Source organism: Erinaceus europaeus, chromosome 18 (genome assembly GCF_950295315.1).
Source record: "Erinaceus europaeus chromosome 18, mEriEur2.1, whole genome shotgun sequence".
Taxonomy (NCBI): Eukaryota; Metazoa; Chordata; class Mammalia; order Eulipotyphla; family Erinaceidae; genus Erinaceus; species Erinaceus europaeus.
Window position 1 is genome coordinate 18,551,350 of NC_080179.1, and position 19,315 is coordinate 18,570,664.

The window sequence follows — 19,315 nt, forward strand, 5'->3', positions numbered from 1 at the left end:
CATAGTGCATTGCCTGAAAAATGGGAAATGTCTAAGAAATGCTATTTCAGGCCCACTGGGGAAATGAAATCATTTGTAAGAAGCAAAGCCCACTTCTCGCCTTACCCTCTCTCTCTGAAAAGTCGCCCAGTGAGAGAGGGAAAGAGAAGAAATTCCACCAACAGCCACAGGAGCAAGTTCCAAGCAGTCAGTCAGTCAGTCAGTCAGTCACTCTCTCTCTCTCTCTCTCTCTCTCTCTCTCTCTCTCTCTCTCTCTCTGTTTTGTCATAGAGTTTTGTTTATTTTGTTTTCATTCATAGAGTTGTGCATTTTGTTTTTATTGCTCTTAGGTGGTGTCAGGAATAAAACAGGCCCTCACACATGCAAAGCTGCACACACTCTGCAGCCCCTCAGGCAGTTTATGATGGAAATTTCAACACACTTGGGTTCAGGAAGACTTGAGCACTGGCCTAAGACTAACCATCCACAGCAATGCATATATCATAGGCAACTATATTCCAAATTTCAAATGCCCACCTTACCAACAATCTGAAGGGGATATGTCTCATTTTCAGATGGCAACTCCAGTGTGCACACAAAGTCCTATAAAGTTAACATCTGAGATCTTACATCGTAAATGATTTTCACATTTGAACTCTGTCACATATGAAAGGGGTTCAGAAACACTGTCTAAAGGGTGTTAGCTGCAGGATATTTGCCCTTCGCCTGGATGTGAATGTTTTCTTAATAATTCTTTCCAGCTTTTTGACTGGCCAATCCCATTACTTCAGTTTTTAACTGAATCCTGAATATATGAATAGAAGGCATGAAACATTCTCATATTGAGACTTGCGAGTGGTATTCATGGGCTGTCCTCTTGAGTGCTGAGGCTCCTGATTCTAGATAGTACATTTCTATACATCTACACTACATGGCACAGTTGTAAAGAAAGGGTCACTATGGGTATGGAAGGGGACTGTGGGTCCAATTTTAAATACTTTAATAGGAAAAAAAAAAGTAAGAGTTGTATCTGCTAGAATGAAGCTCCTATCCTCAGAAGTGGCTACTGAAGAGAAGGAAAAGCAGTGATATACTTTCAAATATAAATGAGAACCCTCTCACAACTGAAAAGATAAGGTAGGGCTATAGGAAGAGAATTTAGGGTGACTGCATCAATTATATGTCCCCAGTATCACTGGAATAGCTAACCGTCAGATGAGGGGATCACTTTTAGAACAGAAAGTCAGAATACCAGATGGTAGTAGGTCCTAAGGAGAAACCTTGAAAGAATTGCTTCTCTTTCCCCTGGGTCACATTTCCCTGTACACACAAGCCATTTATCATAATGGAATAGACAACAAGCTCCAAGAAGGACAGGCAAGGTGTTCTTGAATCTCCTGTTCCAAACATCTAGAACTATATGACATCCTGGGACACTGTCAATATAAATACTTAAGTGATTTGATAAAGCTATTAGACATTTCTCTAATTCCTTACTACGAAAAAGAAGAAATAGGTTTGAAAAATGTAAAATTGATAGCATAAAAGACACAAGAGATAGTAATAATAGGTCATATTAAAAAAAAAAACAAAACTTAGTATCTTACTTGGTAACTACTGGTCTCAGATACTTTAACATCCAAAGACCCAGCAAGGACAGCATACCAGTTTGTTCCAATATCTCCCTGGCGAAATACTGAAAAAGAAACACAAATGTAAATGTACCAAACATTTTGTTATTGTACGACTGAGTACTTTCTCACTTGGACTTAGATGAGACTAACAGTATTTCTCTATTCCCATAAGAACAAAGTAAAGGACTCTGGGGTTTGGTGCGTAGACTTTCAGGTCCTGGTGTTTGAAGATGGAGGAGGACCTACACTGGGGGTGAGAATGCTTTGCAGAAAACTGAGAAATTTTATTACATATATACCAACAACTATATTTACTGTAAGCCACTAATCCCCCAAGAAAAATAAGAATTAGTAAAAACATAACATTATGTTTTTCTTTTCCTCATTTAGCAAAGAGTTTTATCCTAGTAATTCAGCATTCTTTGAAGTGGTCTATTAAACAGAACTCTTTTGTATTTGTAGAGCAGTAATGAGGTATGATAACCACACATGCTATAAGACCCTTTGACTTGTCAGAAGAATTGGCAGATGTTCTGTGTAGTTGATGTTAAATCCTGCATTGCAAATCTTGAAAAATTATTACCTGCATTGCAAATCTTGAAAAATCATACAAGCATGATTACTAGAATCATCAAAACACCAGGCCATCACATAAATTTCCTAAGCCTACCTATACTAAGAGTACTGTGTTTTCTAGAGCAGTTCCTCCTACTAAGCTAACTAATAAACGATTAAGAAAACGAAGTCTAGCTGTATTACTATTACCCGCTTTCTCATTTACTATATAAAATCACTGTTTTAGGTATTAAAAGTTAACTTTTGTTTGAAAATTACTCTTACCAGACATGCCTGGAGTTTGAGGGGGAAAAGGGTAGGGACCCTATGTCCTATGGTAAAGGAGGAGAAAATTTTTGCTGGGTGACAAGATGTACTGATGCCCACCCTTGGGAGAGGTGGAACTACTTATGACAATAACAATCCTGTAAGTCAACATCTCATTTCTTTAATCAAGTGGAAAGAATTCTAAATATGACTTTGTTTTACTTTTGTGATCTCAGAAAGCATTCCAATGTTTTATTAGAATCTTAGTCCCCATGATTTGTTAATACCTGTACCTTAGAAAGGTATGCTGGGGGATCGGGCTTTAGCGCAGTGGGTTAAGCACAGGTGGCGAGAAGCACAAGGACTGGCGTAGGGATCCCAGTTCGATCCCCCAGCTCCCCACCTGTAGGGGAGTCACTTCACAAGCGGTGAAGCAAGTCTGCAGGTGTTTATTTTTTCTCTCCCTCTCTCTGTCTTCCCCTCCTCTCTCCACTTCTCTCTGTCCTAACAGCAACGTCATCAATAACCACAATAACTACAACAACAATAAAAAAACAACAAGGGCAACAAAAGGGAATAAATAAATATTTTTTTAAAAAGAAAGTTATGCTGAACCACTGATTTAAACATCTCATACAGGGGGACAGGTGGTGTGGTTAAATGCACACATTACAGTGTGTAAGGACCCAGGTTCAAGCCCTTGGTCCCTACCTGCAGGGAGGAAGCTTCAGGACTGGTGAAGCAGGGCTACAGGTATCTCTCTGTTTCTCTCCTTCTCTATCTCCTCACCCTTCTCAATTTCTCTGTCTGTACCCAATAATAAATTTAAAAATATATTTTGAAATTTTTTTTAAATCTCATACAGACCCAACACACTTTTTAAATGTTCTAGCTGAATGACTAGATGGAATAATTTGACGTTTAATTTTTTTTCATAATCATAGGTCAAATGACTCAATGATAAAGCACAACTCAGTGGAACAGTGGAGTTCTGGCAAACCTAGTACTCACTTCTTAAGCTTCTGGAAGCCATAATTAATGACAAGCTGCTCTAAGTTCCCAAGACTTAGTATAGAGAACAGGGGCCAGGTGGAAGCACACCCAGTTAAGCGCACATAAGTACAAAGTGTAAGGACCCATGCAAGGATCCAGGTTCGAGCCCCCACTTCCCACCTGCAGTGAAGCAGATCTGCAGGTGTCTGACTATCTATCTCTCTCTAACTCTACTCCCCCTCTCAATTTCTCTCTGTCCTTTTTAAAAAAATGGAAACAAATAGTCACCAGGAGCAGTGGATTCATAGTGCAGACACGGAGCCCCAGAAATAACCCTGGAGGCAGAATAATAATTATAATAATAGTAATACTAATAAAGAGAAACAAAGAACACAAGCATCTTTTTTTTTCTTTTTTGGTCTCCAGGGTTATCACTGGGGGTCGGCGCCTGCACTAGGAATCCACTGCTCCTGGAGGCCTTTTTTTTTTTAATTGAATAGGACAGAGAGAAATTGAGAAGGGAGGGAAAGATAAAGAGGGGGAGAAGAGATACACCTACAGACCTGCTTGTGAGGTGACCCCTGCAGATGGGGAGCTGGGAGTTCAAACCGGGACCTTTGAATAAGTCCTTGTGCTTCATACTATGTGTGCTTAACCCAGTGCACTACCGCCTTCCCCCAACAACAGTATCTTACCAAGTGCAGTGATAAGCTTAATACAGGAGACTGATGAATTCATACCCATGCTTTCTTGTAGCTGCTACTCCTAACTATTATAAGTGATTCATGTTAAAATTAGGGCTTTGTCTTTCATAACACTTTTAACTCCACCCAAGACATTATCATTTGCCAGTACATATTTATAAGTCATAGAAGATTCATTTGAAAAAGTGGCTATAAGAAATATAACATAAAAGTTTCATTTTCGGGAGTCGGGCGGTGGCGCAGCGGGTTAATCGCACGTGGCGCAAATCGCCAGGACCTGCGTAAGGATCCCAGTTCGAGCCCCCGGCTCCCCACCTGCAGCGGAGTCGCTTCACAAACGGTGAAGTAGGTCTGCAGGTGTCTGTCTTTCTCTCCTCCTCTCTGTCTTCCCTCTTCTCTCCATTTCTCTCTGTCCTATCCAACAACAATGACATTAATAACCACAACAATGTTAAACAACAAGGGCAACAAAAAGGAAAATAAATAAATAAATAAATAAAAACTTAATTTATAAAAAAAAAAGTTTCATTTTCAAAAGAATGAAGTTTTGCATAGTTAGAAAAATATATATTGATTTTAGAACAATATATATGGATATTTTTTTCACTTTGTTTTGGATTGCCATCAGAATTATTTTTTTTCTTTATTGGAGGATTAACGGTTTACAATTGAGAGTAAAATACAGTAGTTTGTACATATGTCACATCTCTCAGCTTTCCACGTAACAATTCAACCCCCACTAGGTCTTCCGTTGCCATCATGTTCTAGGACCTGGTCATTTTAACAGAAGCACAACTATGTGTATGTCTACACATTAAAAAAAAAAAAGTCTTGAAGGATACACATAAAATGTCTATAGTAATCTCTGGGTTTGAAGATAATGGGTGATTTTTATTGTGTTTACCCTCTAAATATTTTACATACTCTACTGATTCCCACTCAGAATCATGCCCTCTTTTCCTTTTACCCAACAGAGCCCAGATTTTATACAATTTTCCACCACTGTACATAAGGTCAAGTGAGATGATCATAATTGATTTAAACCAATCATGAAGACCCTAATATTTTTTTCCAGTGAATGGTTTTGACTTAGCATATGAAGTAATTTTTTTTTTAGTGATTTAATAATGATTGACTAGATTATGGGATAAAAGGAGTACAATTCCATACAAATTCCCACCACCAGAGTTCTGTATCCCATCCCCTCCATTGGAAGGTTCCATATTCTTTATCCCTCTGGAAGTATGGACCCAAGATCTTTATGGGGTACAGAAGGTGGGAGGTCTGGCTTCTGTAACTGCTATATGAAGCAACTCTAACCAGTAAAACAATACAGGAAGTCAGCTGGAGGTGGGCTACCTCTGATAAAGAGACTCAAGAAAAAAACAGCTTCAGTGGGATGTTCTGGTATTGACATGCATGCCTCTAACTGTTGTTGCTCTTAGAACAATTTAAGAAAAATATGAAAACAAAGTCAATGGGGAGACAGCATAATAATCATACAAAAGAATTCCACAGGAATGGTGTTAATATGCACTCCTATTAACTTACAATATTATAAATCACTATTTAATCAATATGAAGGGAAAAATAGATTCAAGTCTCGAACTTTTTGATGCATAGACCCCAGTTCTGAGCATATATTCTTCAGCCTAAGCACTTATGGTTTCAAACTGGTAACTTGAATGAATTTTAACAGTGGGCTTAAATTGTTAATACATTTCTAAAAGTGACTATTTATTTGAAATATTAAAGCACCTGTAGTCTTAGACCAGGAAGACCAGAAGCAACTTGGCATGTTACTATATAAGATACAGCTATATGTAAATAGCATTAAATGTCATAAATCATGGTAAGGTCATGTATGATACAGCAAATCCTAACCATAGAATTTTCAAAGTAAACCAAAATTCCAAATAACTTGGTTACAATAATAACTATCTATTGCCTTCTCAAAGTGTAAGACAGCAGGCACCTTCCACACTCTCTATTATACCCATAGTTCTCCCAGTCCTAGAACCTCTGGGGTGGGGTTTGTTTTCCTGCTGGCCTCTCTGGAGCCATACCATTTGATACTGCATGTGCTGAGCTCAACCAAATCAATACGACCAGTACCACATCGACATGTCTCACTTCAGATTGTATCCAGAGACAACAGGCATGGAATGTCAACCCTTCAGCTCTAGTACTCTGGTGAGACCGTCCCTAGCTCATAGGACTCCTCAATTCCAGATCGGGTGGTGCACTTCCTAACAAGGATACAGAACCTAGATATAGACAAGAGCCCAAGAGACAGAACACATGGGCACATGTATCCATAAGTGAAGGGAAAATAGATACCTTAAAGGAAAAGTGCACAACAGTTTGCAGTGACTCAGTAAGCACAGCAAGCAAGTAGAAAGACCTATAAAAGATACTTTTATTAGGTACCATAAAGTATTTAATCAAATAGTTTCTACTTAGACCTAGATACCCTCCGCACCTACTTCCTATTTCACTTCCCTCAGACACTCCAAGGCTAACCTTATCAGCCAAGGTAAGGATTACAAAAGCTGGATAAGGGTGAGGAATGCCATACTTTAATGATGGCTCTTTTGGCCACTGCCAGGCCACCCCATTATCCAGGGCCCTAGTCAGGGAATCCTGGGATTCCCACATAGACATGTTGGGCCTAGACCTCTAACAAATCCCTCTCTCCACTGCCACAGGTCATTTCCATCAGGAACAACATAGTGGACCCTCTCTTGTGGGCCTCGACAGGACCTTGCCTCAATGTGGGTCAACATTGGTAGGGACTGTCCCATTCTCCGAAGAGAGGCTGGGTCAACATACTCTGCCACTCAAGAAGACGGGTCCTGCAAAGAATGCAGACTAGAATGTTCCTAGCTATGACCATAGAATGCAAGCTCAGACCTACAAGGATACAGAGGTTACACAGGCTCCTTTGCTGAATATGGGCCCCAGATCAAATAGATGGGGGTTACAGACAATGGTAATTATACTTTTCCCATATTTGGGAGCTATTCTCTGCCCTGATCCAGCTTTCTTGCCCTATTTCCAACTGACACCATCTCCCCAGACAATACCTTTAGCTCACCTGCATGTTAGTTGCCGGGCTCAGGCCAAAATTAGTAAAGTCATGGGCCCCTTAGAATATACCCAAAATAGGGAGTCGGGCTGTAGCGCAGCGGGTTAAGCGCAGGTGGCGCAAAGCACAAGGACTGGCATAAGGATCCCAGTTCGAACCTGGCTCCCCACCTGCAGGGGAGTCGCTTCACAGGTGGTGAAGCAGGTCTGCAGGTGTCTATCTTTCTCTCCTCCTCTCTGTCTTCCCCTCCTCTCTCCATTTCTCTCTGTCCTATCCAACAACGACGACAACAACAATAATGACTACAACAATAAAACAACAAGGGCAACAAAAGGGAATAAATAAATAAAATATAAAAAAATAAAATATAATAAAAAAAGAATATACTCAAAATAGACCTACTAGCCTTTTCCAAAATAGAGACCCCAAATCTCATCTGCTATAGTCTTACCTTTAAATTCCTGATTATTAAACAACTTGTTCTGCTTTATATCTTAATGCTTTTTCAGCCACCAAGTTGCAGATGCTACCATAATGCCAACTTGACTTCACTAGACAGATGACCTCACCAATGTGCCCTGGAACCCCACCTCTCCAGACCTCTGCCCCACACCCATGTCTGGCAGAGAAGCAATTACAGAAGCCGACCTTCCATCTGCTGCACCCCATAATGATCCTGGTTCCATGTTCCCAGAGGGATAAAGAACAGGAAAGTTTCCAATGGAGGGGATGAGATATGGAACTCTGGTGGTAGGAACTGTGTGGAATTGTGCCCCTCTTATCCTACGTCTTGTTGATCATTATTAAGTCAATTTTAAAAAATAATAATTCCATGCCTAAGACTCTGAGTCTGAGGCCCCAGGTTCAAAACCCAATACCACCATAAACCAGAGCTGTGCAATTCTCTGGGGCAAAAAAAAAAAGCCAACACTTGAGGACACATGGAAAAGTAAATAACATCCAAAAATAGGAAGGACCTGGAACCATGAGCCACTTAGTTAACCAACTCTGACGCCATCTACCTCAGGATTTCTGTTATGAGTAATTGACTTTTTCTTCTTTGTACAAGCAAATGATTATTCAAGCCTACTGGATTAAACTTTTCTGTTAACAGATGGAAAAGCATTGCTATTTTAAGAACAATGTTTTTTTTTTTTAATGTAGCTGTCATCCTATGCCATAAAGCCTTTACTCTCCCTGCCCCTTAGTGACATCTGACACAGACCATATTATGAGGTTAATTCAAGACATCACTCTCAGCATTAGTTAAGAGTTATCTTATCTTTATTTAATAGCCTACTGACTCAAATACTTATTTGGCTAGAGAAAAATAAATATTTGAATGTCTGAGGATATAGCTAAATATATGAATCAGTATGCCCTTTCAACTCCATCCGGAAAGTAGGTTGCCCTGGAGGAAGTATTTACATACTATAAACAGAGGAGTTACGAAATGCTACGTGGAAATGAGCAAAGTGGAGGGAAATGTGAACTTGGTACTTTGGCTCAAGTTCACCTAGTTGGCACACAGATACTCCATTTGCTCTCTGTGTCCACAGGTTAACCACCAATGAGCATGAACGGTCTATAAAAAATATATCTATGAGTATATGTGTGTGTGTGTGTGTGTGTGTGTGTGTGTGTGTGTGTATACACATATGGAGTTACATTTCTTACATGTTATTCCTTTTTCCAGATTCTCATAATAACCACATAAGCAAATCTGATGAAGGAGATTCGGGTGAAATTTCTCAAAAGCTTTAACTTCTTTCAGCCGTGCAAAGATTATGTCCACATCTTCACTGGATCGTTCTAATGGTCTGTAAAGGGGGAGAAAAGACATAAATCTGAGCCAGTAAGGATTCACTTGGGTCAACATGCATTGTTCTAATTGCATTCAAAATTTTATTCAGATATTCCAATTGCAAGTTTTTCTCTGCCAATATTTATCCACTCACCTGCATTGTATTTCCATGTTTTCATCAATTAGTCCCCCTAAATCATGACTAATGAAGATAGTGTGACACTGTAATTTACAACAGAACATCCTAAAAGTCTTATGATTTTTCTGTATCACAAGGGCATCTTTATTTTCACCTGGTCTATTGTCCTCAGTTCATTTTTGTTTTTTTCCCCTCCAGGATTATTGCTGGGGCTCGGTACCTGCACTACAAATCCACTGCTCCTGGGGGCTATTTTTGCCGTTTAGTTGCCCTTGTTGTTGTCGTTATTGTTGTCATTGATGTTGTTGTTGAATAGGACAGAGAGGAATTGAGAGAGAAGAAGAAGACAGAGGTGGGAGAGAAAGAAAGACACCTGCAGACCTGCTTCACCGCCTGTGAAGCAACCCCCTGCACTACCACCCGACCCCCTGTCCTCAGTTCTTTATGTGCTTTAAAGGTGAAATGACTGTTTTATTATTTCAAATAAGCTCCCTTTTATGCTAATCACAAGACTTTAGGAAAGTCTCTAGGTAACTTAGGGGACAGACTGACTGACAGGGAAGTCAACCAGGTGACTAGAGATTGGAAATTTTAGCCCAGCCCTTGACTTTCAAGAAAGGAGATGAACTAATGACCATGTTCAATCACCAATAACCATGCCTTTGTAATGAAAACTGATTTTTTTAAAAAAAAACTCTGAAATACAGGGTTTGGAAAGTTTCGGAATTGATGAACACACAGAGGTTTGAAGAGACCGAGGCTCCCGGACAGGCTGTGGAGATAACGCCCCTTCTCAGATCTTACCCCTTTGCATCTTTGCCATCTGCTTACTCCCGTGACATAGCCTCTTATGGCTGTGGACTGAAGAAACTCTCACTATCCTACTTCTCCTGCAAAATGTGTCAGCTCTAGGCAACTCCAGAGCAGGTGACTGTAGAGACTTCAAGTCAGCAAGATCAATAACCAACTAGTTCTTTGAAAATGTCGCGCACCAAGTCCAAAGCCAGAGATGAGATTTAGGCGGCTGTAGGTGGAGTCACAAAAGCCATATATAGAACAATGCATGTTATATCCTATTCAGTTACAGAGAAAGCTAGAGAAGTAGAGACTAGTACCCACACTCCATCCCTAAGAGAAAGAACATCCCATTTTGCTTACTGTCCTCTGAGTATGCTTCATATCAAGAAAGCAAAGCTCAGAAGTTGTTTGCCTCAACATTCTTTAATAAGGAGATTTTCAGAAAGCAGAAGAGTCAAAATTTAAGTATTTTATATATTCAAGAGAAAATGTGCACGCGTGCGCGCACACAGACACACACACACACACCTTCAAAGCCTTCAAGATTTGGCTAAGGTCAAGTGACAAAAGACACTTGGAAAGACAAAGTAGGAGATAAACCAGAACAATTTGAAACCTCTCTTCTCAAGATCTGTCTTTGGGTATCCCAAAAAGCAAAAGCCCCACTAAAGCCTTCTATTTTAAAACAACTTAAACATTTAAGTGGTAGATGCAATAAAAATTTTGTATTTGCCTCAAGGGTTATCGCTGGGGCTCAGTGTCTACACTACAAATCCTCCGATCCTGGAGTCTATTTTTTCCATTGTTAATGCTATTGTTGTTATTGTTGTTATTGCTGTTGTTGTTGGATAGGACACAGAGAAATGGAGAGAGGAGGGGAAGACAGAGGGGGAGAGAAAGATAAGACACCTGCGACTTCACCGCTTCTGAATCAACCCCTTCCGCAGGTGGGGAGCTGGGGGTTTGAACCGGGATCTTTATGCCGGTCCTTGCTCTTCATGCCATGTGAGTTTAACCCACTGCACTACCACCAAGCCCCCCCCCCCAAAATGATATTTTTATCTGCCAGAGTTTTTACTGGGCACTTCAAGGAGTAGAGAAAAACCAGTTAGCTACTAAATGACATCTTTACTATCCAAGTTCTGTGATCTACCATCAATGATAACCGTTCTATAAACCTGCAATTTCCTATTGCCACATAGATTCTCATCTCTGCGGTGGTCAAGTCCAGCACTGCATGTGTAGATTTCACAGCACGCTAGTAGCAAGCAGAGTATGGAAGAAGTCCCTGGGTGTGATGTTCTAAGGAGACCTCAAACTGAACTCATCTCCTCATCCCCATTTGCTACTGCACTACCTGCCCTCTGTATTTCCATGCATGGAGCAAGAAATAGCCTCTGCTTCCAGGCAGTTCTAACTCAGTGTCTCTTGGAACCATCCCTTCCTCATAACCTCTACTCCTACTGCCTTGGCTGAGTGTGTGTGGGGGCACGTGGTAGTGAACAGCACGGCAGTCTTTTCCTAGGAGGCTGGAGAGCTCATCGTCAGCAGGAGTATTTTAAGAAGAACAGAGGTATGATGTGATGTGTATTTTGGAAAAAATCAGCTTGACTGCAAGGAGAAGCAGCTGCAAGAAAGTGAAGAGCAGTGAGCAAGGGGTCAGTTAGGAAGCTCTTGCAGTAAAACAAAAATGATGATGCGGGTTTCTCTAGTAATAGCCCGCGCTAGGCACTCCTTTCTACCTCCTTAATGACAATGTACAGCTGATCTCTTGAGTAAAATTAAATTTAAAAAAAAAACAATTATATAAAGGTTGTTTCTCCTTTTTTTAAAAAAATCTTCACTTTTTATTATGTTAAGTAAGCTAAGTCAGAAAGACAAAGATGACTATGAGATGATCCCAGTCATAAACAGAAGTTGAGAAAGATCAGAAAGGGAAACTCAAAGCAGGACCTGACCGAGTTTGAAGTAGGGCACCAAAGTAAAAGTCTCTGGGTAGAGGGTGAGAGTTGATCGACTGCCACCTCTCCAGATTCAAAGGAGGTCTCGAAACTTTACATCAGGCTCAACCTGACGCTGTTGACTGGCTACGGAAGAAGGGCAAACGCTAGAAGAAGAAGAACTGGGGGGGGGGGGCACAGACGAGGGAGGTGGGATCCTGACATTCCTCTGGTGGTGGGAATGGTATTGATGTACACTCCTATTAACTTGTAGTCTCATAAATCACTATTTAATTAACTTTTGAAATTTTTAACTTTTGAAATTTCTTGTAGTCTCATAAATCACTATTTAATTAACTTGAAATTTTTGTCTAGACAGTGCAAAGAATGTTTTACAAAAAAAGGCTCAATGAAGCACACACACCATTATGTGACCCCTTTGAGTGTTTGTGGGAGCCCTCTCTAGCTAGTTGTTAATCAAAAGAATATGACAAAGTGGAGCAAGGGCCCTCTGATTATGTGGTAGTATGTGGTATAGGTAAGGAGATTTTACACATGAGAAGAGAGTCTCTAACCAACTGACTTCAGGTTCATCCAAAGGGAGGTTTCCCCAGGTTCCACAGGGAAATTAGGCTTCCCTTAAGTGTTTTCAAGAAGGGGGGGGGGGGAGGCAGTGGTGCACCTGGTTGAAGGCACACATTTGAGTGTGCAAGGACCCAGATTCAAGTCCCCAGTCTCCCCTTCAAGGGGGAAGCTTCACAAGTGGTGAAGCAGGGCTACAGATGTCCCTCTGTCTCTTTATCATTACCTATCACCTCTTCCCTTCTCAATTTCTCTGTTTCTGCCAGGAAAGAATAAATTTAAAAAAAAAAAAAAGAGTAGCACAGTTTCAGGGCCATCTCTGGAAGAGACTGAATTCTGCGGGACTTTAGAAAAACAAAACAAAACAAACAAAAAAAAAAAGAATGGTAGAAGGGATAGAAGGGAGGCTAGGAGGTGGAGCACTGGGTTAAGCGCATACAGCACTAAATGCAAGCACTAAACTGCGCAAGGATCCCAGTTTGAGTCCCCGGCTCCCCACCTGCAGGGAGGTCACTTCACAAGTGCTGAAGCAGGTCTGCAGGTGTCTGTTTCTCTCAGTAACATTCAAATTAACAAGATTTAACTTTGCAATGTGAATTTTCAAGACCTATGAGATTTCTCCAGTAGATACTACTTTCTTTGGAGGAAGACAGATGAGCAAGACACCAGTCCTATCCAAAGGAGCCCAAGTCACCAAAATTAGAATTCTCTACAGCAAGTACTTTGATGCCAGTACCCACAGCGGTCTGGGCTAGGCCCTGTCTTACACACTAAGTATGAACACAGGTGTTGGTACTGAAAATTCTCCTTTCTTTTTTTTTTAATCTTTTTATTTATTGTTGGGCAGAGGGAGAGTGGAGAGGGAAAGAGATAAAGACACCTACAGCCCCATTTCACTACTCGTGAAGCTTCCCCCCTGCAGGTGGGGACCGGGGGCTTGAACCTGGGTCCTTGTGCACTGTAACGTATGCATTTAACCAGGCGCACCACCACCTGACCCTGAAAGTTTTCTCTTCTACCCTTGTAAGTATCATCATTTTCATTACTAGTCACAAAACCCGTTTTGTTTTGTTTTGTTTATTTTTAAAACCAGAGCACTGCTCAACTCTAGTTTAGGAGACTGAACCTGGGACTTTGTAGCTTCAGACATGACAATCTTTCTGCATGACCATTATGCTATGTACCCACTGACCACAAAGACCTTTTTAAAATATCTGATTAAAAAAAATAGAACACTTTAAAACAGAATTCTTGTATGCCTTTTAAAAGTTTTACAGGGAGTCGGGCGGTAGCACAGCAGGTTAAGCGCACGTGGCAGAAAGCACAAGGACCACCATAAGGATCCCGGTTCAAGCCCCCGGCTCCCCACTTGCAGGGGAGTCACTTCACAGGTGGTGAAGCAGGTCTGCAGGTGTCTCTCTTTTTCTCTCCCCCTCTGTCTTCCCCTCCTCTCTCCATTTCTCTCTGTCCTATCTAACAACGATGACAACAATAATAACTATGACAGCAATAAAAAATAATAAGGGCAACAAAAGGGCAAATAAATATAAATTTTTTTTAAGTTTTACAGATGCATGCATACATTTCTCTAATATAATGATTATAAGCTCTCAAACACTATATACTTGACAGTTTCAGCTTTTTTACAACACCAGATTTTTTTATTTTCTTTTTTCCCTTTTTCCACCAGGATTACGGCTGGGGCTCAAGTGCTTGCACAATGAATCCATCACTCCTGGCAACCATTTTACTAACCAACCTTTGAAAACTTTGATCAACATAGACCTGTCAGATGAGGCAAGTACCATGCACCCTATTTTACATGCAAAATATCTGACACAGAGCTTAGGCATTAGTATGCTAAAATCATGTCTATTTCTAATGCCTGTGATGACATAGACATATCAGAAGTCTTCAAAACTCGAGATGTTTACTACTTATCATGTTTCATTTTAATTAAATGATTATTAACCACTTAGAACACTGAAATGTTTACTCTTTCCTAATTATAAGTTTTCCCAACAATGTCAATAAAACTTGGAAATGTATTCATTCAATCTGAAAATATTTACTGAGTTTATAAGAAGAGGATAACCACTTAGTTTCCTGCATGCAGGAAACGAAAATTGCTAGGGAAATTTGTAGTGTACAGTGACAACCAAAGTGAAATGTAACGAGATAAGCTATCAGAACAGGAAGGGAACTGATATTTAGAAGAGGAACAGCTTTCTCTATGGATGAAAGTTATACAAAGATTTCATGAAGGTATTAAAATTCTTCCTAAAATCATTTCTCTCTCACACACACTTTTTTTTTCTTCCAAGGTTATTGCTGGGGCTGGGAGCCAACACTATGTATTCACTGCTCTTTGTGGCCATTTTTTTTATTATTAGTGGATAAAACAGAGAGAAACTGAGAGAGGACGAGGAGACGAAGAAGGAGAGAGAAAGTCAGACACCTGCAGACCTGCTTCACTGCTTGTGAAGCAACCACCCTACCCCCTGCAAGTAGGGAGCCAGGGGCTCGAACCAGGGGCTCGAAGCTCGAACCAGGATCTTGAACCTGGATCCTTTGGCAGGTGTTTGCTTAAACCAGTGCACCACTACCCGACCTCCTTTCATTTGTCTTTTTATGACTATAGTATCACTGTTGTTTGGCCATTTCGTCTAAAAACGTGGTATACCACTAATGCCCCTTTCCCTAAAGGCCTGCTTAAGTAACATCTCTCCCTATGAGTTTTCCATCCATCAAGCCCCAATGTACATACAATAACATTAACATGCATGAATACATAGACAGAAACACACACTACATACATACACGCATACAGACATATATAAAAATGCACTGACCAAATCCTTTATGGAACATCAGTCAGGTTCCTGAACCTTCTAGACCCACCTGTGTACTTCCTTTATCATTATTTTTTTTCCCTCCAGGGTTATTGCTGGGCTCAGTGCCTGCACCATGAATCCACCACTCCTGGAGGCCATTTTCCACCCTTTTTGTTGCCCTTGTTGTTGAAGCCTCGTTGTGGTTATTATTATTGCCATTGTTGATGTTGTTCATTGTTGGACAGGACAGAGAGAAATGGAGAGAGGAGGGGAAGACAGAGAGGTGGAGAGAAAGACAGACACCTGCAGACCTGTTTCACCGCCTGTGAAGCTACTCCCCTGCAGGTGGGGAGCCGGGGGCTCGAACCAGGATCCTTACGCCGGTCCCTGTGCTTTGTGGTATATGCACTTAACCCACTGCGCCACCACCCGACCCCCATTATTTTTTTAAATTATATTGATTTATTTATTGTAGACAGCCAGAAATCAAGAGGGAAGGGCGAGAGAGAAAGGGAGAAAGACAAGAGACACCTGCAGCCCTGCTTCACCACTTGTAAAGCCTTCCCCCTGCAGGTGAGGACCAGCGGCTCCAGTCTGGGTCCTTGCACATTGTAACATGTGCGCTCAACCAGGTGCGCCACCACCCAGACCCCACTGTGTATTTTCCTTTAAAATACAATTTTATCAAGAGCCCTGCTAAGTGAGTTTACCCAAAACAGCCCCCCGAGTCCCTATCCCCAGATATCTGGCCCTACACCCGCCCTTATCTGATCATACTCTTCATTCCGTAATCCCCCAATTGATAATTGATTAGTTTGCCCTGTCTTTCCCAAGACTCCTTTTAGGTCACTTAAATCAAAACTCCTCTCGTTTCCTCTTAACAATTTTCAGTCCACCGATTCAAACCCTGCTCCTTGGCTATAAATCCCATCCGCCATGCAGTATTTAGAGTGGAGTCCTGTCTCTCTCCCCACTATGGAATCTTATTTCAATGGTCCCTATACCTATCACAATGGTACAAAATGAAGTCTGCTTCACCACATTTAACAAGCGCCAATTAGCTTTATTTTTTTTAATTGGGGGTATTGATGACCTAAAGTAAATATAGTTTTGGGTGCATGTATAAAATTTTCTCAGTTTTCTCCAAACTTTTTCACCCGCAGCCTAGGTCCTTCTCCAACATCATGTTCCAAGACCTGGAGGCCGCCTTCCCCCATCCATACCCTCCCCCAGAGTCCTTTACTTTGGTGCAATACACCGGACCTAGTCCGTCCCATTACTTTGTTTCCCATTTCTGCTCTCATTTCTCAACTTCTGTCCATGAGTGAGATCACCCCATGTTCATCCTTCTCTTTCTGCCTTGTTTCAATTAGTATGATTCCTTCAAGCTCAATCCAAAATGAGGTGAAGATGACTTCATCATTCTTAGTAGCTGAGCCAATGAACATTTTTAACAACACACACACATACACACAAACACATACACACACATACACACACATATACACACAAACACATACACACATACATACACACACACACACAAACACACACACACACACACCAGATGCACATTTGGGCTTATCCCTCAATTCAATCAATTGCCAAAATTCTCTTTTGTGTTCTTGATTCTCCCTGTGTTTAGGGATGTCTAAGTAAAATCCCTTTGAGGATCCTCACATTCCAGGTGCAACTGTACTTTTTTTAGTCCTCATACTGAGACTAACTGTCATAAAGTACATCAAGACCTCTGTGACCTCTTCAAAATGTGGCCTGCATCTCTGCTAACAGAGAGCTAAGCATATATAGTCTATAAATAGCTGGCCTTGGGAGTCGGGTGGTAGCGGGTTAAGTGCATGTGGCACTAAGCACAAGGACCGGCATAAGGATCCCGGTTCAAGCTCCCGGCTCCCCACCTGCAGGGGAGTCGCTTCACAAGCAGTGAAGCAGGTCTGCAGATGTCTATCTTTCTCTCCCCCTCTCTGTCTTCCCCGCCTCTCTCCATTTCTCTCTGTCCTAACCAACAACGACAATATCAACAACAACAATAACTACAACAACAAAACAAGGGCAACAAAAGGGAAAATAAATAATAATAATTTTTTTTAAAAAAACTATAAATAGCTGGCCTAGTGCCTCTCTATCTAGAAATTATTTAAGCTTGCTTTTGTGTCTCTCTAAAAGAAAAGAAGAGCAACTTTTCCCCAGAGTCCTACATGAGCAAAGAGAGTTGAGGCTGGAGATGATTGTGGACTACCATTTCGGCCCCCAACAGAGCAATCAAGTCAGAACACCCCCACACCCCTTTTGCAGACAGAAGCTGCTCTGCCATCTGTGCCATGATGAAGAGAGATGTCACCTCTGAGGCCCAGCGGTAACTGGACAGCTAAAGATTGCCGGCAGGCAGAGAGCAAGCACAGCCCTGCTAATTAATACCTGCAGAATGTTTGACCCTGTGTTTGTTAGTGAGTAGAGAAGAAAACCTTTTTAATCAGACTCATTGTGTTGGCAGTTGACTCGTTACAACCAAAATGAGTACATGAACTCAAAGCACAACCTCACACAGCTTGAATAAGACCCTTTTTCAGAATGTGTTTGACTGTTGATGTGCTTCTGAAATCAGTACAGGATCATCGGTCTGGTGGTCTCTCCATAACACCACAACCACTGAGGTCTCTCATACTATGGGTAAGCTGATATGCTTACTGGACCCCAAACAGCACATGAGCAAAACTAAGTCAGTTTTCCCTAGTTAATTCACTTGGTCGACTAGATGGAGTTACATCATTTCATTTTCCACCTTGAAATCTCAGAACAGCGTGGCTCAGGAGGTAGTGGTGTGGCTAGAGTGCTGGACTTGATTCAACCCTGAGGTTCCAAGTTCAGTTCCTAGTATCACATGTGCCACAGAGATGCCCGCATTTTTAGGGCTAGGTGGTGGCTCACCTGGCTGAGTAAACATGTTAAACTGCACAAGAACCCTGATTTAAGCCTCTGGTTCCCACTTGCAGGGGGGAAGCTTTGTGAGTGGTGAAGCAGTGCTGCAGGGGTTTTTCTGTCTTCTCCCTCTCTATCTCCCCCCTTTCTCCCAATTTCTGGCTGTCTCTGTCCAACAAATAAACGAAGATAATAATTTTTTTAAAAAAAAGAGATGTTCTCATTCTTTATCTAGCCCTACTTCTCCTGTTAACAAATAAATATGTTAAAAATGTTTAGAATGACTTCTGGGATGATTCAGATAACTAGTGTTTCTTTAAAAATGCTTTCCATATAGCATTTTAAATTTTTAAAAGTAAATGATAACTTCTGTTCTTCAGTTCATTTGGGCACTACAGAAAAAAAAAACAACTGATGAACCTCAGGGAAGACACTATAAATTATCCAAATTAAAGCAGAGGGGAGAAAAGGAGAAAATAAAATTAATTAAGAGGCTGAATGACCTATAGGACAATATCAAGAAAGTTTAATTTACATTTAAGAAGACAATCAATTTAAGTGCATGTGGTGCAAAATGCAAGGACCAGCGTAGGGATCCCGGTTCGAGCCCCCGGCTCCCCACCTGCAGGGGAGTCACTTCACAGGCGGTGAAGCAGGTCTGCAGGTGTCTGTCTTTCTCTCCCCCTCTCTGTCTTCCCCTCCTCTCTCCATTTCTCTCTGTCCTATCCAACAACAATGACAATAATAACTACAATAATAAAACAACAAGGACAACAAAAGGGAAAAAATAAATATTTTTTAAAAGTCAATCAATCATCAAGTTTTTGTTTTGTTTTTGCTTTTTCCGGGGCTTATTACTGGGGCTCATGACTGTACTATAACTCTATCACTCCTAGCAGTCCTTTTTAGTTCTCTTATTTATATAAAGGGTGAGAGACAGAGAGACAGGGAGGGAAACAGAAAGAAGAAGAGCCCCCCGCAGCACTGCAGCACTGCACCACCGCTCTGAGGAGGCAGACGGAATTCTGAGCCTGAGTCATCAAGCACGGTTATGCGTGTCA

General features: G+C 41.2%; 1 protein-coding gene across 1 annotated transcript in view; it reads right to left on the reverse strand.

The window, feature by feature from the left end:
• The window catches only part of RAPGEF4 (Rap guanine nucleotide exchange factor 4), a 375,319-nt gene that overhangs the window by 318,170 nt on the left and 37,834 nt on the right, over positions 1 to 19,315 (reverse strand). The window contains exons 2-3 of the mRNA XM_060177704.1: positions 8,898 to 9,040; positions 1,587 to 1,675 (exon numbers count right to left, since the gene is read on the reverse strand). Coding sequence (XP_060033687.1) covers positions 1,587 to 1,675; positions 8,898 to 9,040 — 232 coding nt within the window. The remainder of the gene's footprint in view (positions 1 to 1,586; positions 1,676 to 8,897; positions 9,041 to 19,315) is intronic.